Source organism: Drosophila simulans, chromosome X (genome assembly GCF_016746395.2).
Source record: "Drosophila simulans strain w501 chromosome X, Prin_Dsim_3.1, whole genome shotgun sequence".
NCBI lineage: Eukaryota > Metazoa > Arthropoda > Insecta > Diptera > Drosophilidae > Drosophila > Drosophila simulans.
The window spans coordinates 7,685,783-7,712,956 of NC_052525.2; the positions used below are offsets into that span (position 1 = coordinate 7,685,783).

Sequence of the window (27,174 nt, forward strand, 5' to 3'; positions counted from 1 at the left end):
CGCGCAATTTAAATGATATAAACATAAAAGGTTTATATTAGAAGTACGTTTATTCCCAATTAAAACTTGTTCGTGGAATAAAAAAGGTAAACAAAATATAAAAAAAATGACCTTAAAGGGAGCTTGAGTTTCATTTGGATGCAACTATGTTAGGTTTTTATTCTTAGATCTATGTAGATATTACATACAGCTACAGCGAAAGGACATCAAAACGCATTTTGGCCCCAAACCGCTTGCAAAACGCTTTCAAGATCCTTTCGACCAACCGAAAAGTTACAGAACTACGCATAATATTGCTAAAGTTAGACCTTATTTTGGTGTACCACTCGTTAGACGATTCCGTCAGTCTCTGGGAGGCGCCTCCACTAAATAACTCCGCCGCGTAATCAATTAGTAGACACGGCCGTAGGGCAGGGTATTCGGATAGTAGGGCATGAGGAACTTGGCCCCGAAACGCGGCTGCGATTGCGCCGATTCGCTGCTGGATGAGAACATCGAGGTGCAGATCTCGGCACGATCCCGATGCAATCGACTGCTGCTGTTCGACGTGCTCGTCCCGGCGATGCCCAGGCCCACTCCCAGACCCAGACTCAAGCCAGCTCCATGACGACGCTCCCGGCGACGCGAGCGTATCAGCGAGAAGATGGCCACCACCACGGCCACCAGGAAGATCAGGCCCAGAACGCAGAACGAGATGGCCAGCTTGGAGATGGACAGACAGAGCGTTCCCTCGCCGGGCATCACTTGGCCCCTCACATGCGGCGCATAATCCTCGCCTGAAATATGAGCTCACTTTACTATAGATCAAGTTTAAGGTGTAATCTAAAATCTATGCTTCATAGTACATATATCGCTACATTTATATAATTATATGATGAAAGCGAAAACCTCATGAAGGAATCCCCCATTAATTTGCAGCTTACAAGTAATTAAAGAAGGAAATTGAAATGTTTGGGCTTTTGCACAGCACTTGGGTTTTGGGTGGTTCGGCAGCCGTGACTGGCACGCACTCCCACTCCCTGCCTGCCTCCCTCCCACTGCCACGCCCACAGATCCACCCGCTGGTGGCATCCACTTACCGCTCATGTTGTGGCGCCTGTCGTAGCGCAGGCGGTCCACCTCGATTTGAGGAGCTGTCACGGCCAGCGAATTGAACACCTCGATGCGTGCCAGGTGCTGCTCGGCGCTCAGTGCCGGCGAAGGCGTCTTCAGGCGACAATTTAGCTGGAATCGTAAACACAAACATTGATTACCAGGTAACTTACTCACTTAGCTCTTACTGATACGTGTTATTTTGCCCATTTCTTGTACTTTTCCCCATCAATATCTTGTGCTTATCAAGCTGCGCATCTTTCAAGTGGAGCTAGTGCATCGGTTGGTGCACCGGTGGCTCTAAGTGGGTATGTGGCTCCACTTGGCTGCATTTCGGTGCAATAACCACATTAATTAGCAGACGCAACAACACGCTACGCTGGGCAGCAGAAGAAGCGGCGGCGGTGGCAACACTTTCGTTTTCGTTGCAATTAATTGAGATGCATGCGAGCGGTGCATTTTGTCGGTACACAGCGAGAAATAGGGGCTAGTTCCAATGATAAATCAGCCACTTCCGTTTGGGCAGCAAATCAAGGCTAGCACAATTTACATACTCAAAAGTAATTTAAGATCTACTTGTTTAGATAGATAAGTTAACAAGACTTGAGCTTGAGCAAAAGTATTTCAAAAATTAAAAAAAAGGATTTCAACTCGAACCTTCGCCGCACTTTTGCCTTTCAAACTAACTAACTAAATTCTCGCAGTGCACCTGCAGTGCGGTGTGTGGCACAAGTATTTGGGGTACTCACAGTCGGACACTTCCCCTTGCAAAGCTGCACGCCACAGCTGACGTGTAGGCGCTCGCGGTCCGGGAACTTGAAGGCGGGAAACGTGGCCGCGAACGTCCGCTCGACCAGGTCTTCCTCGTGCTGCTTGGACCATCCCTCCTCCGCCGGTCGGTGCTGGGTGTGCAGAGCGGGCATTACCTGGCCATGGCGGAAAATTAGTAGATTCATAGGCGATGCATGGCGAACAAGGTTGTTTTTTAAGTGGTTTCGTTTCGGTTTCGTTTGCTTAAGAAAGTGGACTACTAAAGGTTCTCATTACTTGCTGCACTTATGTATTATAATGAGTTTAAAGAAAGAAAACCTAATAATATTTAAGAACTCCAGCGAACTGAGAACTTAAAGAACCACCATTTGTTATGTCACATTTGCGGCTTAATCTGGGAATATGAACCTGTCTCCGTTTATGGTCACTACTGTCCCTGAACCTGAACTCCAACCAGTTGTAACCTTTTCATGGCCCTCTCTTTTTTTTATCGCCGGTTATACAATAATTCGGGTTGACAAAACACGGTCACTTCCGTTACGTATAAGTAATATGGTGCCATGGTACTACAGAGTAAACCCGCCCCACCAAGAAACCAGCGAGCAAAAGGTGGCAAAGCCAAGTTCAATGACAACAACGCCCGGAGTCGCAAGTCGCAAGTTGCAAGTTGCAAGTGGGTGCACGTTGTGGATATGGATGCTACATGTGAGTGGTATGATGCATGTGCGATCGCTGGAAACAGATGTATGGAATTACAAGACGCTGCGATTTACATCTCGCCATTGTTGGTGGTAACTAAAGCAAAAAGGGTTCAAGCAGGAAAAACGAATGTGGTAATACCCTAACTAATGTAATAGAAACATTAGAATAGATAAAATCTCTGCAGATACTATTTGCATCTTATATTTGACAGCTGTTGATAGCAAGATTGATATAAGTTGATTATGGTACCCATATCCCAAGAGGGTATGTGAGAATCGAAGTATTCCAACCAAGACACGTTAATTGGCTTAGATGGCGTACCACAGTTTCAATTTACACGCCCAAGCACGTGTTTCCCAATGTGCGGGTGGATGTGAATGCGAAATCCGAGACAATAACGAGAAAAAGCAAATTGTTGCGGAAGTTCAAATGAGTTCACGTGCAGAAAGATTGTACGAATGCAAATGTAACAGCCAAATGCTTCCTCAGTGGAAGGGAAGATAAGGATAACGCGGTGATTGCCATCACTAAAATGGAATAATCGAAATAATTGACAGGATTCACCGTTAATCGATAGATGCATTGCCATGGCTAGGGAGTTACAGTAAATAGGGATCAGTAACTACAGTTTAGGCTTCTTCTCCCTTTTAACGGTACCCCACCTGCACAGTGGGTCAGGTTCTAGAGATTCCAAGGCGAAAAGTGGGTCACCATCATCGACGCCGTTTGCAGACAAAAGACGCGGTTTTTATTTCACTTTTCCTCCACGCTCTGACCCAGAAGTGTTTCTAAACCAAACAAATCAACCTGTGATGGGTGCGCGCATAAATTTGCAATCGCACTGGAGCGACTTGATGGAGAGGTAAAGAGCAAAATAATAGAAAATAGAAGAAGAAAAAAAAAGTGGAAAAAAGGCACAGAAAAATAAAACAATAAACCAACGCGAAAGAAAATGAAATGTGCTAAAACGGAAGACAGCCGCCAAGAGCTGAACAATAAAACAAACATAAAATGCAAATGGTTTTCTTCGTGGGTTTGTATGTATGTATATGTGTACATACATATGTACATTTAAATATATACTATGTGTCTTCTAGCCCGTTCCGTTAAAATAAAACAGAAATTAAGCCGTGTGATTTTTCTAGCGCTACCCTGACCACCAACAACACAAAGAAGTAGCGAAGCGTCAGCCGGAGATTTGTTTGACCCATTTAAGGCCGCCTGGTCGTGAATGGATGAATGACATGTGCACAAAGCTGCGACGGCCGGCGACCGAAATGCAAATGCCTGGCAATGGCATTGCCCACTGTCGCACAGTGGGGCCAATCGTCGCAATCAAAGCTCTAAAATAATATTTACTTGTTTGATCATACTTGTATGATTAATTATATAAGTTGAGTATTGAGCTTAAAGAAAAAAAAAACGTGTGCTTTACTACTAGTATGATATAAATAAATAAATACATACATACATATAACGAAATCACATATTTACTATTAAATGTTATTAAAATAAAGCATATGCCTTTTTTCGAGCAAGCAAGAATAATTCGAATTGAAGTGGGTCTCGAACCCAAACTTCCTATTATCACTTCCACTGCGTATTAGTTCCACTGTGCAGCGACTAAATGGTTTGGTGGCGGGTAGAGGAAGATGTGGCAACCGCAACAGGGGCACGTCAAAATGCTAAACGATAAATATTTCTATGTATTTCACTGTTGGCTAATTGTTGTGACCTCCTAATTTACTCAAGAAGAACTGAAGATCTGAGGCGCTGGAGGAACCAGGGAACCCTTAGAATACTTAGCTCGTTCTTCGCATTTTTCTTCCCATTTCCCACTTTACCTAATGGCTTGGGCCAACCTAAGACGAGTTGAGTTGTTTGGGCCTGGTTGGCTGCGCAACGAAAACTGTTCTAACGATGATCGCGTAATTATGGCTAACAGTTTCGGTTTTGCTGCCGTTTGCCTCACATTTATGGTCGGTGCTGTAATAACTGTTACACTTAATGAGCCAGGCTTAGTTTTGATCATGTTTTTTTTTTTTGTTTTTTTGGCGGCAAAATATATAGAAACATCTCCAATCAATAGGTTGTTCCATCTACTTGGATTTCCCTTTCGCTGCAATCAAGAAATCAGTGGCAAAGAATCAAACATCGAATGGTTTTTGTTTTACATTTTCGTCGTCTTCAAAATGCACTTAAAACGCATGCAAATTTACAGGGTATGTGAAGTTGATGCGACTGGTATCTGTTTTATGATATTTCTTTCTTAAATAAGTTTGAGAAATACTTCAGTTCTTCAGAAGGCACTTTGTGAATGGATTGTTTCTGCCCATCAGTTGGCCCAATATACCCTCTAGACTGATACCCTCTAAATGTCGCCTATAAAAATGAAAGTTAAATGCGATCAATCGCAGATCGCCCCACAGCATCGAGATCGTGGCTAATTAATGACTTTCCGTTCGCCTCGTCGCATCCAAGTTAAGTTTCTAACGGTCTGCTCTGGCGTAGAATGTCGCGCCGCCGGCGCACCTGTTACGCAAATGACCGATCCACCAGATACGTCTATGTATATATATTCATATGCATATAGATAGCTTCAGCTGATCGCTTCACTCACCTGCTCGTCGATGGGACAGCCGCGGGCATCGAGTAATTGCTGCGTGGATTCGCCCAGGCCATCGAGTGCCGCACAGTCCACCACCCGCACTCCGATGTTTCCGGGCACGATGGCTCTCACCGTCAGCGTGGTGGCCACGCCCACCTCCACGGATCCGGTGCCATTGGGACCGCCCAACTCCAGCCAGATCCTCACGCGTGGCGTGTCCCGCTGCTGCTGGTTGATGGGTGAAGTGGCGCCAATCGCTGGAGCTGCAGCAGCTGCCAAAGCTCGCATCCTGGCATTTCTGCATATATAACGCACAAAAAAAAAAAAAGAACTTCTCCATCTTGTTACATTAACTAAAGCATTTGTAGCATTACCTATCGTGACCCTTTTCCTGTCGCAACACCGGCAGTGGCATGCCCATCGCATTGGCCGGCAGTTGGCACCTCACCGAGCTAAGGATGTCGGTGCTCTGGCGCAGCTTCTGCTCCTTTTGCAGCATCACACGCACCGTGTACTCCAGACTGCCGTCCTCCAGGGGCTCCGCCCTCACTCCGCATCCCGATGTTGGGATGCGCAGATGCAGACGCGTCGAGTCCTTGCCACGTGCACGGCACTCCAGCGGAAAGTCCTTTGCGTAGAGTAATCCCCGAAAGGGACGGCTCAACTCCAGATGCATCTCGAGCAGCTCCCGGCTGCAGTTCACCTGCATCGCCTCGATTTGCATGGTCTTAGTGGCGGTGGTTGTATCGTTAATGAAATTTTCCGGCGTTCTGGTTGCCCAGGCAGCATGACACAGAAACTGCGGCAGATGCAACACTCCGATGGCGATGGCCAAAGGCAGCAGCTGGCCGAGATTGAAGGATGTGGACGCGGCCGAGGCGCTGGAGGAGAACATGTTTCCGATTTCCCGTTTTCTACCAGTGGCAACGGCAAACCGCCCCGCCGATGATCAAAACCGCAAATGATAATGATGCCACTTGTTGCTGCTGTCTTTGGATGTTGCTGCTGTCACTAGATGTTGCTGCTGTTGCTGCTGCTGTTGCTGTTGCTGTTGCAGCGACGACACCTGTTCGTGCGGCCGCGTGGCTAACTCTTAATTGGCCTACTCCCAGTCCAAGTTCGAGAATCTTGTCTGCGAAATGGAAATGCATTAGTTGCATACATAGCATAGCGATGATTTTGGGTCAAGTATTTAGGGGGCATGGTCTAATTGTTGCTGCTGGGCTTTCGTGTTTAAATGGGTTAACTAAAGTTAGATAACCATTTAAATGGTAAACCAAATAAGTACAAGAATATAAGCTATAGCTAGCTAATTTAAGCCTATGCCATACTGATGATTTTAATCAATTGTATGGCTAATAGAAAAAGGGAAAGGGGCACAACGCTGTCACTTTATGTAATTTTTAATGGCCAAATAAACGAGAGGCCAATCTGGGGAGCCCTTCCCTGCCCATTTTCGATGCCATGCGACGCGATGTGATGCCAATTCCGCGACGAAAGCGGGTCAAGTTTGTCCCATATTTGTTTGATTGGCTGGAGTCTATAAAGCCATGGAGCTGTGGAGCTGAAGATGTTGCAGCACGGCGAACAAATAAATAAATAAATAGATGCGATAAAGGCAAACACCGAAGCTTAAATCAACATCAACATAATGCGTTTGCAACTTTGCGTAATCCTATTTTGTGATGTTACTAGCTGGCAGCTCGTTGGTTATTCGCTTATTGTGCTCTCTATTTGTATTTGTGATTCCCATCTCTTATTAACTCGACTGGGCATTGTAATCAGCCCAATTAACAATATAACTTGGACGCTACTTAAAAAGTAAATATACAAGTATGCCCTTCACTCGTTTTGAGTTATTTGAAAATCAATCCTTAATCCTTCGAATTGAGATACTTAGCTTATTATTCTATATAACATGTGTGGTTACATAAACTTATTAAACGTATACGATCCTTGCAGTTGATACTTATTTTAAATTGCACAGATAAGTTCATTAAATCGAAGTGTGATATTTTCTGCCCATTTGTTTCTACTCATAACTTGACATTGTTTCTTATGTATTACTGATATGACTCTTACCTTTTAGAACGAATTTAACATCCTCTTATTATCCCAATTTTTGCATTCTTAAAAATCTCGTGTTGCGCTTCTTCTCTTTTTCAATAACACTTTTATTATAAACAGTAAAAAAAATCGAATTCCTTGCGCAATTATGCGGTCAATTTGAATTGCGAAAAAAGCAGAAGAACCGCAATTTTCAAATTGGTTAATTATCAGCTACTACGCATGCGCGCACTTCGCACGCTCCCAACGAACAGAAACAGTAAACACCGTAAAAAAAAGCAGTAACTGCTTTTAAACAAGAGGATGAGATCGCGAAACACGCCCGTTTTGGATTGAAGAAGTCTCAAGAAGACAAGCGCGCGCCACCGAGTGTGCAGATGCAATGCACCGGGCCAATTCCGAGTCCAGAAGTTAGCCAAGTTAGTCGCGAGCGCAGACCGCAAAATAGTCAGTACGGCAACAACAACAACATCAACAACAACGAGGGAAGGGGCCAAAAGCGGCAAAAGACGTTGGTCGACGTCGCGCATGCGCAGCGATTTTTTTTCTGGCGCGCAAGCAGCCATTCAAATTGCGTGTTATCGATAATGCGGATGTATCGATATTTCGCGATATAATCATCGGCGCAATATTTCATTTATTTATTTTTTAGTAAAGGAAATACACGTATCGCACAGGCAATGATCAAAATTCAAATAGTTATATTCGTATTTCGCAGTTTTTTGATCAATTGAATATTGGTCCAAATATGGAATGTCATACCTCGTTGAATTTGTAATAAAATTTCTAATCAAGTGGCATTTACAGCTCAAAATGTTAAATTTTCACCGATTTTTGTAAAAAATTATGATGTTACCCCTTACCAAAAATGTGAAAATCTATAAAATTTTTAAAATTTTTGAATTTAGCAGGAAAGTTAAAGGGACTTAGATTAGGCAAATAGCTGCACAAAACCGTGATTATTTTTGCTCTGCGACCATTTTAAGCCCAGTTATGTTAAATGTTTCGTTATAGTGAAGTCTTCAAATCTTCAAAAACACTGAATTCTCGCCGAAAATTCATAATTTTCGCCACAAAAATATTTTGTTGTGTTTCAGTTTTTTAAGGAAGCATTTCTACTAAGCGAGTATTTTACTGGAAATTCCATCGATATCTGGTATCCGATAGTTGGTGTCGGCAAGCAACTGGCGACTGGTCACACTTGCGATTTTTTACGTTTTCTTTTGGCCGTATTCGTGCAATTTAATTAATTAATTCAGTTGATGTGACCAGGATGAGCCACAAACGCTGCCTTGCGATAAGCATGGACAAAAAGAACGAAGTAATCGAATTTGGGCTGCCGGGCAATAGCGATTACATGGACGAAGACAACCGTGGGAACGTTCGCGTGATGAACACCAGCGATGATGCCACCTACGTGCTTCTGGACAACCTGGGCAACGAGTTCGAAGAGGACATCATCATCGTCAACGAGAATGGCGTGGAGAAGGAGATGCTGATGAGCAAGGAGCTGCACGACTATATAGTGGGCTCCCGGATGAAGGATTTGGCGGATGACGAACAGATGCCCCAGTTTCTGGTCAGAGAATTGGATATGAGCGAAGTGGGGGACTTGGTGGAGGTGGAACAGGAAGTGGAACAGGAGGTGGACTACGGCGACTACGAGCACGAAACTAGCTACGGCCATCCGCGCGATAACGAAAGGGAGGAAGAGGATCTGGATATGTATCCACCGTCGTCACCCTCGCTGCCACCATCGCCACCAAGGCCGCCGCCGCCTGTTGTCCAGCCCGCTAGCAAAGCTAGAAATTCTACCCGCCAGATCGCCTTACGCAGCTTTGTCAGCCAAAAAAACAACGACGACGATGATGGCAGCGTGAAGGATGTGAAGCCAAGCGAAAAGATGCTGGAGGAGTTCAAGGGACCACGCCGCTACATGCTTTTCGACGACCTGGTAGCCACCATTGTGGACTTTGACGAGGACAGCACACCCCTTGTGGAGTTCTCCATGATCAGCGACATCGTGGACGAGAAGCTGCCGGTTGAGTGCGGCATTTGCCCAGATGTGATGCACAAATCAAAGCTGTCCAAGCACCACAAGACCCATCTGGTGCCTGGCACCAATCGCTATGCTTGCATCTACTGCACGGAAACGTATCGCGACTGCAAGTACCTGGCCGGACATGCGCGACGCCACATGGGCATCCGACCATACGTCTGCGAACTGTGCACCCTATACTTTTCGACCAAGCAGGATTTGCGCGTGCACAATCAGCGCCGCCATCTGGAGAAGGAGCATATTTGCGAAGTGTGCGGCAAGACGTTCGCACAGAATACCCAGCTGAAGCGGCATCGCGAGGCGACGCACGAGAAGAAGCGGCGATTCCAGTGCCAGTACTGCCAGAAGGCCTATTACAAGAATTTCTCTCTGCAGGAGCACATCCGCAATGTCCACATGGGCAAGCGGCGGATGCTCAAATGCCCATTCTGTGGCATGCAGTGTCGCGATGCCCACAAAATGGCCCGTCATCGTAAGGAGATGCATCTGAGCCAGGGCACATACGTGTGCCATTTGTGCCAGGAGGAGTTCACCGACATTAGCTACTTCGATGCCCACAAGCGTTCGATTCAGTGCCGTAGCAACACGCGTCGCTTTGTGAAAGCGGATGGGAATCGTGAAGGATCCGATTCGGAATCCATTTCGGGTCGCAATATAGATGGCCAGGACGACGAATACGACGGCATGGGCCCCCTGCAGGAGGAGTACGACGAGGACGACGGCCTGTTGGTTGAGGACAATCAACCAGACGAGCAGGGCTCGTCGTCCAATCGCCAATATCTAGACGGGAGCGATCAACAGTATGTGCAGCTTTCGGATTACGATGACCAGCAACTGCTGGTGGAGAACGCAGTGGACGCAGAGGACGGCGGCGAGGATTTAGATGAGCTGCTAAACGAGGATGAATACTTTAACGCTGTCCAACAGCATCACCAGCAGCAGGCGCTGCAGCAGTTTCATCATAGCCGAGGGCAGGACTACAACGACGGGCTGATATATGAAATCACCTTGAAGACTGAGGATAACTGAGTGCCGCAACTTCGCGCAAATTTTGTACATAGGTCGAAAGTAAATACTATATTGTAAATAATTCATTTGCTCGACTTTTTTTTTTTTGAATGGCGGTACCAAGTTTTTTGGTCGAATGCAACCCAGTGTCAACAAATCCGCAGGGCTGTATTTCGAAGGGGATCAAGTTCGTATTGTTGATTGCAACCCAGGGATCAAACATCGCGCCTTTTGGTTGTACCAAGGGGTCAATGGGTCATTGCGGTTTTGGCAATGGAATTTTCCACTCATTTTGCATTTAGCGAGGCCCCGGTGACGTCAGCATGGGTTATACAGCAGGAGGAAGTGAGAGGGAAGTAACTTTAGTACAGCACTTATCGCTCGATTTCGATAACGATTATTTCGGGTGGAGGTGAACTAATTTAAAAACTTAATAGATTTTCATATATTATATAGGTATTATTCAATAACTTATTGATAATTATTATTGACAAAATATAGTAAAGCAGTCATGAGACACTTTATTAAAAAAAAAAAAAATAAAGATCACGTATATTTGCTTAAGCCTGCAGTTCTCTTGTTTTGCAACACTGATGGGGCACCACTGACAACAGAAGTAAACAAACATAAAGACAACATTGTTGTTTATACCGGAAAAGTAGGCGCAATGAGCAATGGCCACGAAACCAAGGGAACGTGGGATCCTTCGATCAAACTTCTCCAGTCACACAGCAAACCTCCACCTTGATTTGGAGCAGAGTTGCCTTCAGAAATTACGCACAACAAAGCGATTCTCATCCAAATCTCGACCTGGCATATATTTTAAACAATGGACGACAACGAGGATGAACTGGAGGAGCAGCAGGAGATAGTCAGCGACGGCAGTGTCGAGGAAGAGGAGGAGGTGGAGCCCGATCTGGGACCAGTGGACAGTTGGGAGTCCTTTAATGACCGCATCGATGGCCTGATCTTCAACGAGCGATGCGACAAGTCGGTGAAGAAGTTGGACGAACGCCGGCTGGCGATACTCAACCGGGTTCGTCAGCAGTTCCGCGAGGCCCCGAAAGGCGTCGCCGAACGTTGCCAGGCCCAGAAGTCGCCCATTGACCAACGGCTGGAGTTGTCCAGCGAGCGATTGAACGAACTGGTACGCTTTGGCAAAGAGCTGGTGACCAATGTCCGGGTGGCCAACGAGCGAAGGGAGCTGAATCGCCGGATCTTCGAGGGTGCGCAGAAGAATCAGATGAATGTGAAGCTGCAACGCGAAAGCGTTGAGACAATGGCTCGTTTCGAGAACATTAAGGCACGCTGGACGGAGCTGGAGGAGACCAACGAGCCGATGCTGCTGTGGGACCAAATCGAAGAGCAAAAGAAACGCATTGCCGAGATCATGGCACGCAAGGATGAGATGATATCTGCCTGCCAAGCGGAGGTGGACCGCATGAATGCCAAGTACGAGTTCGATCGCGAGCGGCAGGCCCAGGATCTTTGCTGTCTGGTGGAGCGCGTCGATCACCAGGTGGAGACGCTAAAGGAGGCCTACAAGGAGCACATCCAAATGCTGCGGCAAACCATCGAGGAGGAGCGGCAAATCTTCGCCGATAATGCGGTGGAGAAGTGGCGCACCTTCTTCGATGCGATGAATGCCAACTTTGACGAGAAGGCCAATTTGGTAAGGGCACGCGAGCAATTCTATGCTCGCCAAACCCAGCAGATCAACGAGTCCCAGGAGGAGCTGACCAAGAGCACTCGCATTCGGCTGGAGAAGGAGTGCGAGAGGCTCGAGCTGGAGCTGCGTCGCACGCGCGACAATGTGCTGATGAACTCCGAGAAGCTGGACTATAACTATCAAGTTCTCCAGAAGCGCAACGAGGAGAACGTGATCATTAACAACCAGCAGAAGCGACGGGTGGCCCGACTGCATGAGGCGATCGGACGCACCCGGCGTGGCCTGAAGAATCTTTACAACACGGGCAAGCGGAACATAGCCCGTCTTTCCTCGGACATCTACAAGCTGCACTCCAACATCAACGATATGGAGTCGAAGGCGCATCAGGCGAGGCTGAACAATCGTGAGAAGTTCGATCGCATCTGGGAGATCAACTACAAGGAACTGAACCTGCTGGTGGATCGGGTCTACCACATCGATCGCATCATACACGAGCAGCAGCTGGCCATGCCGTGGTCCAGTCCCGTGCCACCTATTCCGAACATCAACAAGGCGAAGAAGAAGCGCAATAACATTCTGGAGAAGTTTGACATGCGGATTGGCCGGGTTCCCAAGAACAGGGTGATGCCCAAGTCGAGCGTAAATTGCAAGCCGGATATCAAGGAGCTGCCGCCGGATTCGCTACGCTTGATGCGTAATCTCATTCGCAAGCTGTCCGATCGCGGCGGTTTCCTCATCGAGGAGCGCCTGCTAAAGATTCTTGAGCCGTATTCCGAGGAGGAAAAATGCCTGGTACGCATCGACAATATATTTGCGGCGCTGCGAATTCGTCATCTGCGTGACGTCAAGGAACTGACCAAGGTTTTCATGCCGTACACCTACTGTCCGAATTGCCAACCGCAGGGATTGAGTCCACGCAAGTGCGCCGAGGTGTTCATGAAGGATCAAAAGCCAAATCGGCTGCAGGGCACGGCGAGTGGCAAACCGGAGGAGAAGGAGCATAGGTCGACAGGGGAAACATTTCTACCCAAGAGCGAGGAGGCGGCCAAGAGATGCCACAATCACTATCTGGTCATGGAGCCGGCCCTATGCCTGCACGCCATGAATCTGTTCACCTCCAAGATGCACAAAAAGATGTACGAACACGAACCGGGCAGCATTCTCAATGCGGTAAATCTTATTCAGATTACGGATGCAGAGATCCGTAATTTCTGGCGCCAGTTCTCGGCCTGCTTCCCGGCCTCCAAGTGCAAGCTGTGGAAGACCCTGGAGCACGGCCTGAATCACTATGTGGAGGTGCTCAAGATGCGTGTGCAGTACGATGCGGAAGTCGTCTTCCTGCGTCGCCAGAACGAAGAGTTGCGCCATCTGCTGCAGAAGTTCACCGTCTAGGTGGGATATCATCCAATTACATCCTCAACTGCAATGCACACACATAATCCCAAGCAATTATTGTCCGATTTCACTGCAAACATGATAAATTATAGTTGTGCCTAGTCTTGCTCTTTGACATTGCCATGGAAATAGTTCAGAGACGTGGAGCCATCTGAAAAGCTTGTTTCACTCAATAAGCGTGCAATAAAAGTATATTTTGATCATGAAAACTTTGGGGTTTTGAATATTAAAAACAATGAACCCCTTCAAAGTGAAATATTACCACGTCTATAACTCACTTCGTCCCGCTCTAAACTATGAATAGAGCTCTCTGATGACCGATATTATCATTAGTGCCTGGCATTGGAAGCTCTTTGATAACATTTGTATACTGCCATGGACAGTCTGTGAGGGATTACCCCCGAGTTAAGTCCACATAAGAATCACAATACTATATCTTTGTATATTTGCTCCACTAACTTGAACTACCCATCCCCTTTAGAAATATTGCCAATGCCGTCCATGCTGCTCTGTCGATCTTAGATGTTTGATTTGCTTTTCATTTCATTTCGAACTTTGAGTCCGTGGGAACCAGTTGGCAATAGATGATCTCTACGACGGGGAATACCTTCGATCGCTTTCCGCGCACAGCTACCATTTCACTACTGGAAGCCAAACGATTAGGACTTGTTGCACTTGTGTCTTCTGTCTTATCAGGGCAACCCGATAAAGTTGAGCGGTGGACAAAAGAAATGATTATGCCATATGTGAAAACACATATTTAGGGTAGTCGGAGTCCACGGAGAGATCGTCCAATTGGCTCAAAGTGCGCACCGCCAGCGTTTAAAGTGCAGACCACCGGGCTAATCATTCATTTATGGACAAACTTTATGGACGACATTTCGATAAAATAATATACAAGCGCTTCTATTGAATTCCATGGCCAACAACTACAACGGCGACCTGTAATAATATACTACATAATTAAACACGGCGTAATCTTATCGACGCTCGTTCGGACTCCGTTGGCATTGCCTTCTATTTTCCTGCGGTAGCGGAAGTCTTGATCGCCAGTTGGCCAAACAACAGCAGTCCGAGCGAAAGCGGAGGACCATCATCATGCGATCCAGAGATCCTATATCCCAAATGAAAGACGCCACTTTTGCGGACGACGATCTGGATAACTATGGCGTTTGCCTCGAGGATTTGCAGCTGTTTGCCCAACTGGAGGATCTCTCCGGAGAAAGATTGCCAATGGAGATGGAGCTGCTGAATCCGGGCTCGGAATACGATCTATTGGAACTTGTAAATGGGGTGAGTTGAAGTTCCCAATGGTGAATTGCACATTATTAATGAATCCTCCATTCAGGCTCTCCAGCAGCGAAACACCACGGAACATGAGCCACCAGACATGTGTAAGCCCAAGCGGACACCAACCACTAAACGCCACCGAAGAGCTGGCAAGGATCACACCTGCGACGTGTGCGGCAGAAGCTTCTCGGAAGCCTACAATCTGCGCATCCACAAGATGACCCACACGGACGAGAAGCCGCATGTGTGCGAGGAGTGCGGCAAGGGATTCCGGCAACTGAACAAGCTACGCATCCATGCAGTGACCCACACGGCGGAGCGGCCACACAAATGCGATATCTGCGGCAAGGGTTTCCGGTATGCCAACTATCTAACTGTCCATCGGCGCTTGCATACGGGAGAGAAACCATATCCGTGTTTGTCCTCGGACTGTCATCTCTCCTTTCACTCCATCCACGCGCGGCGCATACACACAAAGCTAAGGCATGCGGCGCCAACGGATACGGATCCCGAACATCCGCTGGCGGAGCAGGAGCAACGGGATACATCCGCGCTCAGCTTCACCTGCCCGGTTTGCAGCCGGGTCCTAACGGATCAGTGCTATCTAAGCATCCACCTGAAGCGGCACTACAACCAGCGCGACTTCCCATGCCCACAGCCGGAGTGCGGCAAGAGATTCTTCAGTGCCTCGGAGCTGAAGCACCACCAGATCGCCCACACTCATCAGCGACCCTTCGCCTGTCCACTCTGTCCAGCTCGATTTCTGCGCAAATCCAATCATAAACAGCACCTCAAGGTGCACGAGCGTTGACAGCTCGAGAGCACTTTGATTATTTTAGTATACGGTACGATTTCCCTGTCCATTCGAATCGAATTCCAGGCGAATCCGAGACTCGCCCCACCCTAAGCTGCTCCAGAAGGGGCTTGGGCTGCGCTTTCCATTCAATATAAGTGTTTATTTATATATACGATTCTGTTTGTCTTTATCTGCATGCTTGCATATTAGATATATGTATATATTTGTATTTATACTTTATAAAGTTACGGGTACGGGGTTGCTGGTTCTCTGTGGTTGTGTCCTCGGAGGACTGTTGACTGTTGCTGCATGTTCGCCTGCATTGCTTTGTTTCGTTAGGCATAACTTAAGGATTACATTACATTATTTGCGGGCTTAGCCGGAAATACGAAAACAATTGATTGATTAAAAACAGTGATTAGAGCCAATTAACAAAACACAATCTCGTTCGCGGTCGTTTATTCGATTGATTGCCAATCAGGACTAAGTGTCTTAGCACAAAACTACGCACGTGAGAAACTTAAAAGCAACAAAGGGGGCAAACAATAGACAAAACTTAAATTAAAGTTTCGCCGGAACCAGAGGACAAGTGCGCTAGGCAGCACTGTGCCCGCCGCGCACCATTCACTGCCCAACACTGGCCAGGCGGTACAGTTATTTTTGGTCGTAACAGCGAAGCGATGGACAAAAAACAAAAGAATTATAAGAATCAGCAAATATTGACGTAAAAACAATTTGAACTCGAACTTAAACTTGGATTTGGGCTCTTTAAACGTTAAGATAAGCTAGCGAATTTCGTTACATATATAGACTTAAGATCTAGACCCAAGAAAAACGTGCACTTGCCAAGCAAAATCCGGCCAGCACCGGCAAACCATATTGCATATTGGTTGGTTACGCTGTCGTTTGAAATACGAGGCTGTAAAAGAATCAAGAATCTCTCATTTGGTACACAATAAATGCAGTTCTGAACAAAATGGCACCTTGGATGGGCCAGACCTGGCTTGCGGCATTCAAATTTTGTTGGGCAAGTGCTTTACACATAGGATATATGATCGCATTTTACGGATATTACGACTAACAAGAGCTGACTGCGCTTTAAGAGTTTACGAATTTTTTAACACACACGTACTAAGCGAAAATCGAAACGTTTAACAACCATCATCAAACGGATATATCTATAATCCCATACTCGATCAAGTGGAGGTCCTGCGTGAATAATTTCATTACATTTGGTCTTATGTACATTTGCAATGTATGGTAGTGTGTCTGTGTGTGTAAGCTTCAAGCTTGATAAATCCCAGTTCCTGTTTTGCTCATTCATTTTTGTTCCAAATCACCAATATAATTGTTTTGCTTCTTTCTCAAAGAATTTTGACTTTCTCGCTTCTAGCGCTACCAACTTTACGCACACAGATTCGGGGTATCTTTTGGTTTTGTGTGTTCCTGGTCGGTTCCATTTCGGTTATTTCCTCATGTGCTTTTGGTTTTTTTTTTTATGTATGTAAAATGTTTAAAAAAATTGTTGCTTCTTATCGAAAACTGTAACTCTCTCCACGTTTCCACCTACACAATATATAGTCCTAAACTTGTAACGCCAAATACATGTTCTCTCTCATATATGCTTGTAAAGATATATATCCCACATGTAAGTGTGTGCTCTTTGTATATAGATATATCTGCATCTGGTTTGCATCTACCATTTGTTTTTCAATTACTCATTTATGTACTCGTATATAATTTGCCTGAACTTATTTCATATGTGCTCTCAGAATTTTTCTTGGTTTTCTCTTTGAAACCAATTCCGATTCTCATTTTGATCTCCCGCAGAGCTGCTGACCAGTAACACTGATGAATCCGGGCCATAATCAACATGAACAGAGATGTATATAGTATTTTTGGATACGAAAGTTCTTGGTACATCAAGGATTCAAGTATTGTTGTGCCTCAGCTTCTTCTCGCCTTCGATTTGTACAGCTTTTGGCAATTGAAATGTACTTTTTCTAGAGCTAGTGACAAAATTGAATTTTATACCCTGGCAGAGGGTATTAAAACTACATCACTTGCCTAAGTGATCAGCGAATTTAAATGAAAGCCGAACAGAAGCACATTGATTGCATACCAATTTCATCTAGATTTTACGGACTGGTTAATCTAAACCATTTTAATAACCATTGAAATTTCTCTCGAAATTCTTGAGAATAGTATCCATTCTTCGTCAGTGTTACTTGTCAGAGCCGTACTGGGATCTCTGGGGCTTCTTTCTTCTTTCAACCCAAAAATGGGCCTTACACTCCGGCGCTTTCTGTGCGGAAAATTGGGGGGGGAGGGGGAAGATTGAAAACCGGAACCGGCCGTGCGCTTACGACATGGAGCTGCACGGCAGCCGAGGCGAACCCATCTGTGTGAGCACGCGATCCAGCCACTGGAGCGGCCCGTTCAGATGGAGTTCGATCCAGCAGGGCGTTGAGGTCACCGTCTGGCGGCGATATTCGGCGCCCCAGCCCTTGACGAACGACATGCGGATGGTGCACATGCGTGTCAATTGGTAGACCGCCTCGAATCCCTGCGACACGGACTGCGACAACAGGGCGGCGAACTCCTGGTTGTTGAAGATCTTTAGGTTGCAACCGGGCGGTATCTTGCATACGGTGGCCGGATGCCAGCCGTATCGCTGGTTACAATTCGGGCTCTGTACGAAAATGGACGAGTCGCTCAGACATTCTGCGAATACCTCTCCGCCAATATAGTAAAGCCGTACGCCCTTACCGATGTGGCGACGTGTCTGCTCCACGACCTCGTTGCGATTCACATTGGACAGCAGTCCGAGGCAGAAGCGCTCCGAATTGGAGGGATCGGTAAAGCCATCCACCGTGATCGAGGGCTGCGAGGCATGGAACGTCTCGCCGACACGTGTATTTAGCTCGTAGTAGGAGATGGAACACCAAAAGGCCGGCTCATGGTACATCACCGGCGCTGCATCGGCGGGCGGCGTTAGACGCGACATGTTCATGTTGTCGTTGGGATCGATGGGGTCACCATCCTCGCTCATATAGCCGGGCGGCGGGGTGCCGGTGTTGGGAATGCTGCTGCCCACACTGAGCACACTCGATTGAGAGTCCATGTTTTGGCCAAAGGACAGCTGCTGCTGTTGCTGTTGATAGGCGGAGGCGGCGGACGAGGACGACGACGACGAGGAGGAGGGACCACCACCACCACCGGCGGCAGTCGCTGGCGTCGAACTGGCAGACGATGATACGGAAACGGGCCCGGCACCGCCCAATTCCATATACTGCGGCGGACTCAACGAGGCGCTGCGAATTATCGCCGCATTGTAATCGGTGTTGTTGGGTATCTGGTGCGTATGGTTGTCCAGCGGATAATCCACAATGGAGTCGGGCGGCGTGGGCAGCGATTTGGGCACCAGGATGGACAGTTCAATTTTCTTGTAGTGGTACGGATTTATGCAGATCTCCTCCTTGCGCAAATGGAAGGCGTACTCGCAATGATCGAGGGGCTTTAGTTCATTCTGACTCTGGAGGTCGGGCCAGCGCCACAGGCGGCAATAGATGACGTGCGGCAGACCCTTGCGCAGATGCTCGCCGGCGGGAGCTGGCTTGCTGCGCGGCACCGTCACGCACCGCGTCTGGCAGTTCTGTGTGGAGATCGCGCGCTCTAGCTCCTCCAGCTGCGAATTCTTCTTGATCTTCTTGACCAGATTCTTGACGGCCTTCTCCGACCACTTGCCCTCGACGCTGTTGTCCTCGTTGCCCTTTTTGAGTGCTAACAAACGCTTGACCACCTGCGGGGTGAATGGCAACATCTCAGGGTCTCAGGGGGGGAGTTCTCCTGGGCTTTCCTGGTGTCCTCCGCGTCCACTAGCTCCTTCTTCTCCTACTCGGCGTTGCCTTTTGAATACTGCTCTCACTGCTGGCGTTGGTCGATTTTTAGTTTTAGTTTTATTTCGATCACGTTCTCTGGAATACTGGAACGGGAATGGGAACTGGAACTGGAACAGTCCTCCTGCTGCTGCTGCTGCTGCTGCTTCCCTTGTGCACTTCTGATCTGGAATAGTGGAATGGGTTTAGTTGTGCGTGCTTTGGCAATTAAAACCTGATAATTGGCTTGCATGTGTGTGCGTGAGCGGCTGGATCTGATAAAAGCTCGACCCTGATGACGATGTTATTGTGATAATTGCCCGAGCGTGTGTATATGGGTAATCTATTAACTTTTGCCTTAGATTCACATTCAGATTTCTTCAGAAAGATTCAATTTAGATTTTCCGTTTTCAAAACGGCAATCGCAAATGCAATCGTCTGCGTGGGTTGTTGCTGTTCTAGCTATTCTCACTACCGTTGTTATTGCTATTCTTGTTGTTATTGTCCCCAACAAGGTCAAATGTCTGCGTTTGCAGACGCTTTTTTTTCTTTCGTTGAGTTACAGCAGCCACAGAAAACAGAAACAGAACCAGAATGTGTGTATATTTCTGTATGTATGTACACACGCCTAATCTGTGGGCAGTTTGGAATTTTCCATCTTATCGAAGGCGGGGCAATAAATTACCGAAAATAACAAAAAAAAAAAAAAAACATGAGCGTCGCCGGCGAGAGGGGTACGTACGAGTTAAACGCAAAAATAAATAAATAATTAAATGTGCATTGGGGAAACAGCGAAAAATGCACATACAGCCGCTTTGGAATGTATCCATGTATCTGTATCCGTATCTCCAACCCCCACCTAACACACACACACTTGCGTCGAGTGTCTCGCACATATAAATATTACCTGTAACGGTACCGGCAACTCGAGCTCCTCTGTCGTCCTGCTCTTGCTCCTTTCGCCTGCTCTTCTAACTTCTATCGTGCCCGCTCACTCGCACGCACACACTGCTTCCAGGTCCAGATGCACGGGAACGGTAACCAAAAGGCACCGGAACCGGGCGCACACATCCAGCCGAGCCGAGCCGCGCCAACGGGAGGGGGTGGTGTTGCTGGTGGCGTTGATGGTTGTCTGGAACGGGGAGGGGGCCGTGTGGTGGGCACCGCTTTTTCAAATTTCTGTGTGTATATATCTTGTGTGCGCGCCAGAAAGTGACAGCTATACGCACACGCACACCAGAGCACAGGCACTGCACACGAACACGCAAGAAGCACGCACACAGTTACACGAGCGCACAGACACAAACACACAGAGGCACAACAAGAACAGAGAACTTATTTTGATAAATATTTGAACGTCTCCTTGCTGTTTGTTCTTATATTATGCTCTTTGTGTTTATTTTCTATCCGTTAGTAGTTCGCTTTACGTTCGAATTGCGCTCTATGGGAGTAATATAATTTTTTGCGTTTCGCGATTTTGCTATTCGCAAAGTTGCAGTGTGCCCAGACTTGCTGCCCAACAATAGTGTGACCCACTGTGTAGTGTGACCGTTGGCTGAAAATCGAATAACCGTTGACGCTACTGCTTAAAATAAATTTTTTTTTTTATTTGTTAGATATTTTAATAATTAAATACATAAATATACTTGTTCGCAATTATATATGAAAATGTAGACCCACAATAGAATGGGATTGGATGGTCAACTAATTAGTAACTAAATCTAGAATTAAATCAACTCAGGCAGCTTTTCTTTTTGAACGTAGTGGAGTTTTTACTTTGAATTTACTTATTGGTAATTGTCAACTACCAGGATGAACTGAAGTCAAGTACGGGAGATGCGCCAGGACTTTTGCAGCGCCTGCTTGACGAGCTCATCCGGCGAGGGAGTATCAAAGCGGAATCTCTTCACCTGGATGCCGTAATCCTTATGCTGGCACATCCGCAGGTGTTGCCGTTCCAGCGGAGTGACGGCGTACACCAGACGGGGCTTCCTCGGCTCCGGATAGCCCACCATTGCGTCCAGCATGAGCCCAATGGGTCCCGGTTGCTCCCGGTAGTCGCTATTCGCTGGTGACCGATCGGCCAGCTCGTCTTCGTCGTACTTGATGGATCTTTTGTTGGCCAAGAGAGTTACGCCGGTCGTGCTCCTTCTTCCTCGATCGGAGGCAATGAAGGGTATCTTAAAATGCTCACGACTGGACAACTGGCGTGCCTTGCTGGCCAGCTCCTTGGGCGGTGCGTCTTTATGCCTTTCGATAATCGTGGACGTGAGGTCAATTAGTGGAGGTGCTGGCGTGGCTGTATTCATCTCTGTCCCATCGCCTATTTCCAGCTTCTTCATGCCGTGCTCCAACTTCGTCAGCAGGGGTATGTTCAGGGGCGCCCTGGGCATCGCGACCAGTTGGGGTATCACAAATCCCATTGATTGCGGCTTGTTTTCGCCCTCCGATCGCTGGCGTTGCCTCAACTGGATCTCGTTGAGTAGCATTTGATTGTGTGCCTCCGCCGCTCGCCGGTATTCCTGCTCGGCAGCGGCATCCGCATTCGTCTGCAACTGCAATTTTGGAATTCTCAGCTGTGGAATTTTTAGCTGCGGAATAGTAAATCTTGGCATCGCTTCTAGGCTCGTGCCACTTATACTGCTTAATTTGGATAAATCGCTGGTGGTCTGGAGACCAAACTCGGCCTGGTGGAGGGACTTTGTCGGATTGTTTGCCATTTTCCAAGGCCCAAACTCCAGCGACGATGACGAATTTGTTTGTTTTTTTTTTGCGTGTCTCCTGTGTTGTTTTGTGCCAATGTTGTCAAATAGTTTCAACTGATTGATTGTCAAACCGATTGTTTTATGATTCCCACATATTTTATGATTGTCACAAATTTTATGATTCTCATTCTGAGCAGTTTCGTTAAAATTTGTCCGAATTTTATAAACCCGATATGCTTCCCTCAAACAAAAACCTAAAATGCGGCTAGCATTAATCGGCTGCACTTGACAACACTGAACAACAGCTGATTGGAGGGAAAATACAAATGGTTCGCCAAATGTTATAGGAGAATTCCCTTATCAATATAGCCTCAGTTTCTGTGGCGGAACTTTTATTTATAAATATGTTTTGGAACATTCATGTGTGAAAAAAATGCAATTTGATCGCAGGTCCTATTGATTTTTTAAGGTATTAAGCGTGATCCAACCGGCAGATGGGGCCCTCCTCCACCATCTTCAGATCCACCTTGGGTCCGACCAAATCGCGAATGTTGTTGATGCCGTACTTGATCATGGTGGGTCGCTCCAGCGACAGACCCCAGGCGATTACATTCACGTTCTCCGGCAGTCCCATGGGCAGCAGCATCTCCGGCCGGAAGACGCCCGAGTTGCCCACTTCGATCCACTTGGCCAGGCCGGGGTGATAGCAAAAGATCTCCATGCTGGGCTCGGTGTAGGGATTGTACGCCGGCTTGAATTCCAGCTGCGTGATGCCCAGCTTTCTGAAGAACTCGTACAGCGTGCCAATGAGATCGCCCAGCGTCAGGCCAACATCTGCGATCACGCCCTCCACCTGATGGAACTCCGCGAGATGTGTGGCGTCCAGTGTTTCGTTGCGGAACACCTTGTCGATGCTGAAGTACTTGGCTGCTTTGAAGCCGCCCTCCTGGTTGGCCAGCTTGTACAGCATCCTCGCACTCACGGCCGTCGTGTGCGTGCGCAGTAGATTCTTCTGCGCCTCCTCCAGCTTCCAGTCGTAACCGTAACCCTTCGATCCATAGCCTCCCACAGAGTGCACCTTCTTCACGCGCTCCAGATAGTCCTGCGGGAACTTGTGGCTTTTGGCCGGATGATTTACGAAGAAGGTGTCGTGGGCATCGCGAGCTGGATGCTGTTGCGGCTGATAGAGCGCATCGAAGTTCCAGAATGACGATTCCACATAGTTGTTCGTGGGCATCTCTGAGAAGCCCATCTCGAGGAATATCTGCCGGAACTCAGTGCGCACTTTGAGCAAGGGATGGAGATGTCCACGCGTTGGTGGTGCACCCAAGGCATCAAAGTTATATGCCTTGAACTTGAGCTGGTCCCACAATCCGTTTGCGAGCATTTCCACCGTGAGATCCGTCTCCAACTTGGTGAGAGTGGTGGCAAATTCAGGGCCGCGTGCCAGCACGAAGCTCTTGGTGGTCGTTTCCTGGAGGAGCTTGCGTTTCTTGAAGTCGGCCACCTCCTTGGCGGGCAGCTGGTCACCCTTTCCCAGCGCCACCTGCTGCAGTTGACTACGCACCACATCCGTAATGGTGTCCACCTTGCGGCGCACCAGCGGCGGCGTGACGCTCTTGTCCACCAATATCCAGCCGTGCGACATGGCCTTGCTAAAGCCCACCTTGGCATTTGCGCCACCGGCTGTCATTAGAGCCGCCTGGGCGATTCCCTCCGGCGGAACTAGGTCGTAGACCAGTGCCTCATGACTGCCATGCTCCACGACGGAGCGACCCTCGTCTGTGAGGCCCAAACTCTTGTGGGTGACCGTTTCCGCGGTGACCAGTTCGCCATGCGCCTGTATGCTCTTCAATGAGCCCACAATCTTCTGGTGATCCTCAGCAAAGAGCGCGGCCAGGTCCAGTGTATCCGCCTTGTCGGTGGTCTCCAAGTGCTGGAGAATGCGCTCCGTGAGATCGGGATGCATAGCTGGCGGTTCAATGGTTGTATCTTTCAAGGAAATTCGGAATTTCAATACCGGAATCTCGTGTTGCCACAACGCAGCCTATCGGAGCTATCGTTCTTCGATAACCGCGTCTATCGTTCGAAACAACGACGGTGGCTAAAAAAATAGCCAATAAGCTTAAAATAGCTAGAATTTTATCTAGATATTGGAAAATATGTGTCAATATTTCAGCGAATAGTAAGATTTAATACTTTTGTCACTAACATTTCAAAAATAAATTTAATACTAATAAAGAAATCTAAAAAAAAAAAATACCTAGTTTCAACTCGGATTATTTTCCCGCTTACCATCTCACCTCCAATAAAAACAGCTGTTGACGCCAAGACTAAAAGTTTGCGTTCCAATTAGAACGGCAAAAATATTCCAAAAAAGGAGCAAATCCTGGGGAGCATCGGCCAGGTGGGAGCCGCAATCATGCTCAAGTCCCTCAAGCCGGACACGTACGCCGGAATGGCGAACGCCAAGTGCGGCGAGATCTACTTCCAGAGCCTGCACAGCTTCCGCATCGACTGTGCGTTCTGCGAGATGAAGAGCTTTGTGTTCGGAGACTTCCTGCTCCACGTCCAGAACGTTCACTTCGAGAACGGCCTGCTGAAGACGGAGGCAACGGACGCAGGTGCGGATCTCAAGCAGGAGCGGGATCGTGAGCGGGAGGCCAACTCGCCGGTGCCCATTGTGGCGCAAGTGAATCCATTTGCCTGGTACGAGATTGGTGGCGATCATAACGAGGACAGCGACGATGAGCGCGTTGTCCTGGACAAGCAGGACGAGGACGAGGATGAGCGACCGGGCAGAAGCATAATCAAGTGGCAGGACCATCAGTCCCTGGCCAGCGAATCTCTACGTCAAGTCCGAGCCCTCAAGGTGGACTACAAGGAGGAGGACTCCGAGCAGGAGGAGTGCGGCATGGAGCTGGATCTGGACAGCGAAGGTAGGCACTCTGCCAAGATTCCGCACTCGTGTCCGCACTGCATAAAAGTTTACCAGAGCCGCAAAGTCCTCGAACGCCACATAATGCGCCATCACAAAGACACCCTCTCGCCGGATGCGGACAGCGAGGACGCGGACTACGAGCCGCCCAAGGATGCGCCCGCCAAGTCCGCTGCCCAGGAGTACAAGTGCGAGCACTGCGGCAAGATCTACCATGGCAAATACAGTCTGCGTCAGCATTTAAAGCGGGATCATGACAACGGCGAGGAAGGAGGCTCCGCCATCTTCACCTGCCTGGAATGCGAGGCCCAATTGCCGCGCTTGCGCCTGCTGGACGAGCACATGGTGCAGGCGCACGGCGGCGCTGCCTGTGTGGTCTGCGGGCGGCGCTACAAGACGCGACACGAGCTGAAACGCCATCAGCTCAAGCACACCAGCGAACGGAACGTGCCTTGCCCGCATCCCGGCTGCGGCAAGCGTTTCTTCACCATCCGTCATATGCGCAATCACGGCAAGGTGCACACGGAGCAGAAGAACTTCGTCTGCGAGAGCTGCGGCTACAGCTGCCGGAACAAGGAGACGCTGCGCGTCCACATCAGGAGCCACACGGGAGAGCGGCCGTTCGGGTGTCAAGTGTGCGACAAGAGATTCCCCTCCCATTCCGGCCTGCGAGAGCACATGGCCATGCATTCCACGGAGCGACCGCATGTGTGCAGCGTTTGCGGCGCGACCTTCTCCCGACAGAAGGGCCTCTACCACCACAAGTTCCTGCACGCGGACACCAAGCAGTTCGTGTGCAAGCTGTGCGGGAATGCCTATGCCCAGGCCGCCGGACTCGCTGGACATATGCGCAAGCACCGGAACGACGAGCTCAACGGATAGGATCCGGATTACCGAAGTCGTACGTTTAGTATCTTCCAATTCCGACGTTTAAGTTCAGGAACTCAGGCATAGGCTATATATAGGATTACCATAGAAATCAATGGTTTTTTGTATTGCTCCGGCGTGGAGCGGCTAACAGGTGACCCTCCGGTCCTCGTTTCACGGGTTTCCATCGAATTTATTTGACACGCACTGTAAATAGTATCCCTAGTTTTAGATAAACTGAAAGTTTGTTGATTTGTCTCGAGAGAACTTAGTTTAAAGCGAATTTAATTGGCTCGATTGTAAGTACTAAGACTAAACTACATTTCCATGAATTTTATAAAATACCAACACAAATAATAACTAAACTTTGTTAAGGTTTAAACTATACATTAAGCACACAATGCTTCCAAGAACCAAATCGAACGCCGTAATCCCGGCAAGCGGATGTGGCTAATACTCGAATGGTTAACCTTTTTGTATTGATAAATATACATAACATGAATCTGATTCGCAAAAGAGAGCCCGCGTTTAAAATTAGCCAAGCGATTTGGTACCTTTGACAGCAATTAATCGGTCGACTGCTGCTAAAGCGGCCAAATGCCAAGATGGTATAGGATGGGGTGCGTCTAACAATAGTGCCGCCGATTAGATTTGGCACACGCGGCCAGACCATGTCGGCGGAACGTCCAGCTGCCAGTTCGGATAATCGGCGACTTATGTGCGAGTTCTGCGGCTATCGGACGCGCATCCATTGGAATCTGCAGATCCATCGGCGGCGACACACCGGCGAGTTGCCCTTCAGTTGCCAAACATGCCAGGCGCGTTTCCCGGCCAGCTATCAGCTGAAAAGCCATCTGGAGTGGCACTTGGACGCCGGCGAGCGACGCCAGCGGCACATCTGCACCGACTGCAACGTGGGTTTCTCCAGTTCGCGGGCCCTGTACCACCATCGGACGCTCCACGAGGCTGGGAAGCGCTTCAAGTGCTCCCAGTGCGACAAGTCGTTCGCTCAGGCGGCGGGCTACGCCCAACACAAGCGGATGCACCGCCAGAGGAACCAGCGAGCCACCGGAACCACGGATCTGAAGGATCTGCAGACAAAGGGAGTGTTTTCAAGTGATTATCAGCGGCGCGAGTTTAACACGTTGCATTAAATTCTTATTCAAATTTAAAAAACGGGTAACCGATTCGTTATTTTTTTATATCACTTTCTAAAAGTCTGGTAAGAAACTGGTAACACTTGAGAGGAGCACATTGCTTAGGTATTTAATATACATAGATCAAATATAATTAATTTTGAAATTGAAATTTATTTTTTAGTTCATTTGG

The 27,174-nt window shown here is 48.0% G+C and overlaps 9 protein-coding genes across 10 annotated transcripts; 5 read left to right on the forward strand and 4 right to left on the reverse strand.

The window, feature by feature from the left end:
* Positions 1 to 92: 92 nt before the first annotated feature.
* LOC6725419 lies at positions 93 to 7,792 on the reverse strand. Of its 2 annotated transcripts, XM_016172855.3 has the most exons (6): positions 7,256 to 7,792; positions 5,548 to 6,305; positions 5,186 to 5,471; positions 1,842 to 2,018; positions 1,080 to 1,224; positions 93 to 776 (listed from the first exon to the last, which is right to left on the reverse strand). In XM_016172855.3, the coding sequence occupies exons 2-6, from the start codon at positions 6,066 to 6,068 to the stop codon at positions 391 to 393; spliced, it is 1,515 nt and encodes a 504-aa protein (XP_016038498.1). In that variant the 5' UTR covers positions 6,069 to 6,305; positions 7,256 to 7,792; the 3' UTR covers positions 93 to 390. The 2 variants fall into 2 exon arrangements, with proteins under 2 accessions (XP_016038498.1, XP_039153205.1); XM_039297271.2 differs by lacking the exon at positions 7,256 to 7,792 and having other exon boundaries at positions 5,548 to 7,137.
* A 595-nt stretch (positions 7,793 to 8,387) lies between these two features.
* Positions 8,388 to 10,393, forward strand: LOC6725420 (zinc finger and SCAN domain-containing protein 21). The gene has a single exon (XM_002106400.4). The coding sequence runs from the start codon at positions 8,514 to 8,516 to the stop codon at positions 10,326 to 10,328; it is 1,815 nt and encodes a 604-aa protein (XP_002106436.2). The 5' UTR covers positions 8,388 to 8,513; the 3' UTR covers positions 10,329 to 10,393.
* A 480-nt stretch (positions 10,394 to 10,873) lies between these two features.
* On the forward strand, positions 10,874 to 13,580 carry LOC6725421 (dynein regulatory complex protein 1 homolog). The gene has a single exon (XM_002106401.4). The coding sequence runs from the start codon at positions 11,137 to 11,139 to the stop codon at positions 13,366 to 13,368; it is 2,232 nt and encodes a 743-aa protein (XP_002106437.2). The 5' UTR covers positions 10,874 to 11,136; the 3' UTR covers positions 13,369 to 13,580.
* A 151-nt stretch (positions 13,581 to 13,731) lies between these two features.
* LOC6725422 (zinc finger protein 239) lies at positions 13,732 to 17,724 on the forward strand. The gene is made up of 2 exons (XM_016173600.3): positions 13,732 to 14,664; positions 14,720 to 17,724. Exons 1-2 carry the CDS (start codon positions 14,470 to 14,472, stop codon positions 15,470 to 15,472), a joined length of 948 nt encoding a protein of 315 aa, XP_016038499.1. The 5' UTR covers positions 13,732 to 14,469; the 3' UTR covers positions 15,473 to 17,724.
* LOC6739896 (mothers against decapentaplegic homolog 3) lies at positions 15,900 to 20,536 on the reverse strand. Its single transcript, XM_016180903.3, has 2 exons — positions 20,243 to 20,536; positions 15,900 to 19,522 (listed from the first exon to the last, which is right to left on the reverse strand). The coding sequence occupies exon 2, from the start codon at positions 19,278 to 19,280 to the stop codon at positions 17,820 to 17,822; it is 1,461 nt and encodes a 486-aa protein (XP_016038500.1). The 5' UTR covers positions 19,281 to 19,522; positions 20,243 to 20,536; the 3' UTR covers positions 15,900 to 17,819.
* Positions 20,537 to 21,081: 545 nt separating this feature from the next.
* Positions 21,082 to 22,301, reverse strand: LOC6739895. Its single transcript, XM_002076749.4, has one exon. The coding sequence runs from the start codon at positions 22,053 to 22,055 to the stop codon at positions 21,159 to 21,161; it is 897 nt and encodes a 298-aa protein (XP_002076785.2). The 5' UTR covers positions 22,056 to 22,301; the 3' UTR covers positions 21,082 to 21,158.
* Positions 22,302 to 22,388: 87 nt separating this feature from the next.
* On the reverse strand, positions 22,389 to 24,120 carry LOC6725423 (phenylalanine--tRNA ligase alpha subunit). Its single transcript, XM_002106403.4, has one exon. The coding sequence runs from the start codon at positions 24,007 to 24,009 to the stop codon at positions 22,513 to 22,515; it is 1,497 nt and encodes a 498-aa protein (XP_002106439.2). The 5' UTR covers positions 24,010 to 24,120; the 3' UTR covers positions 22,389 to 22,512.
* A 208-nt stretch (positions 24,121 to 24,328) lies between these two features.
* LOC6725424 (zinc finger protein interacting with ribonucleoprotein K) lies at positions 24,329 to 26,363 on the forward strand. The gene has a single exon (XM_002106404.4). It carries the CDS (start codon positions 24,463 to 24,465, stop codon positions 25,858 to 25,860), a length of 1,398 nt encoding a protein of 465 aa, XP_002106440.2. The 5' UTR covers positions 24,329 to 24,462; the 3' UTR covers positions 25,861 to 26,363.
* An 85-nt stretch (positions 26,364 to 26,448) lies between these two features.
* On the forward strand, positions 26,449 to 27,146 carry LOC6725425 (zinc finger protein 22). Its single transcript, XM_002106405.3, has one exon. The coding sequence runs from the start codon at positions 26,517 to 26,519 to the stop codon at positions 26,997 to 26,999; it is 483 nt and encodes a 160-aa protein (XP_002106441.1). The 5' UTR covers positions 26,449 to 26,516; the 3' UTR covers positions 27,000 to 27,146.
* The last annotated feature ends 28 nt before the right edge of the window (positions 27,147 to 27,174 follow it).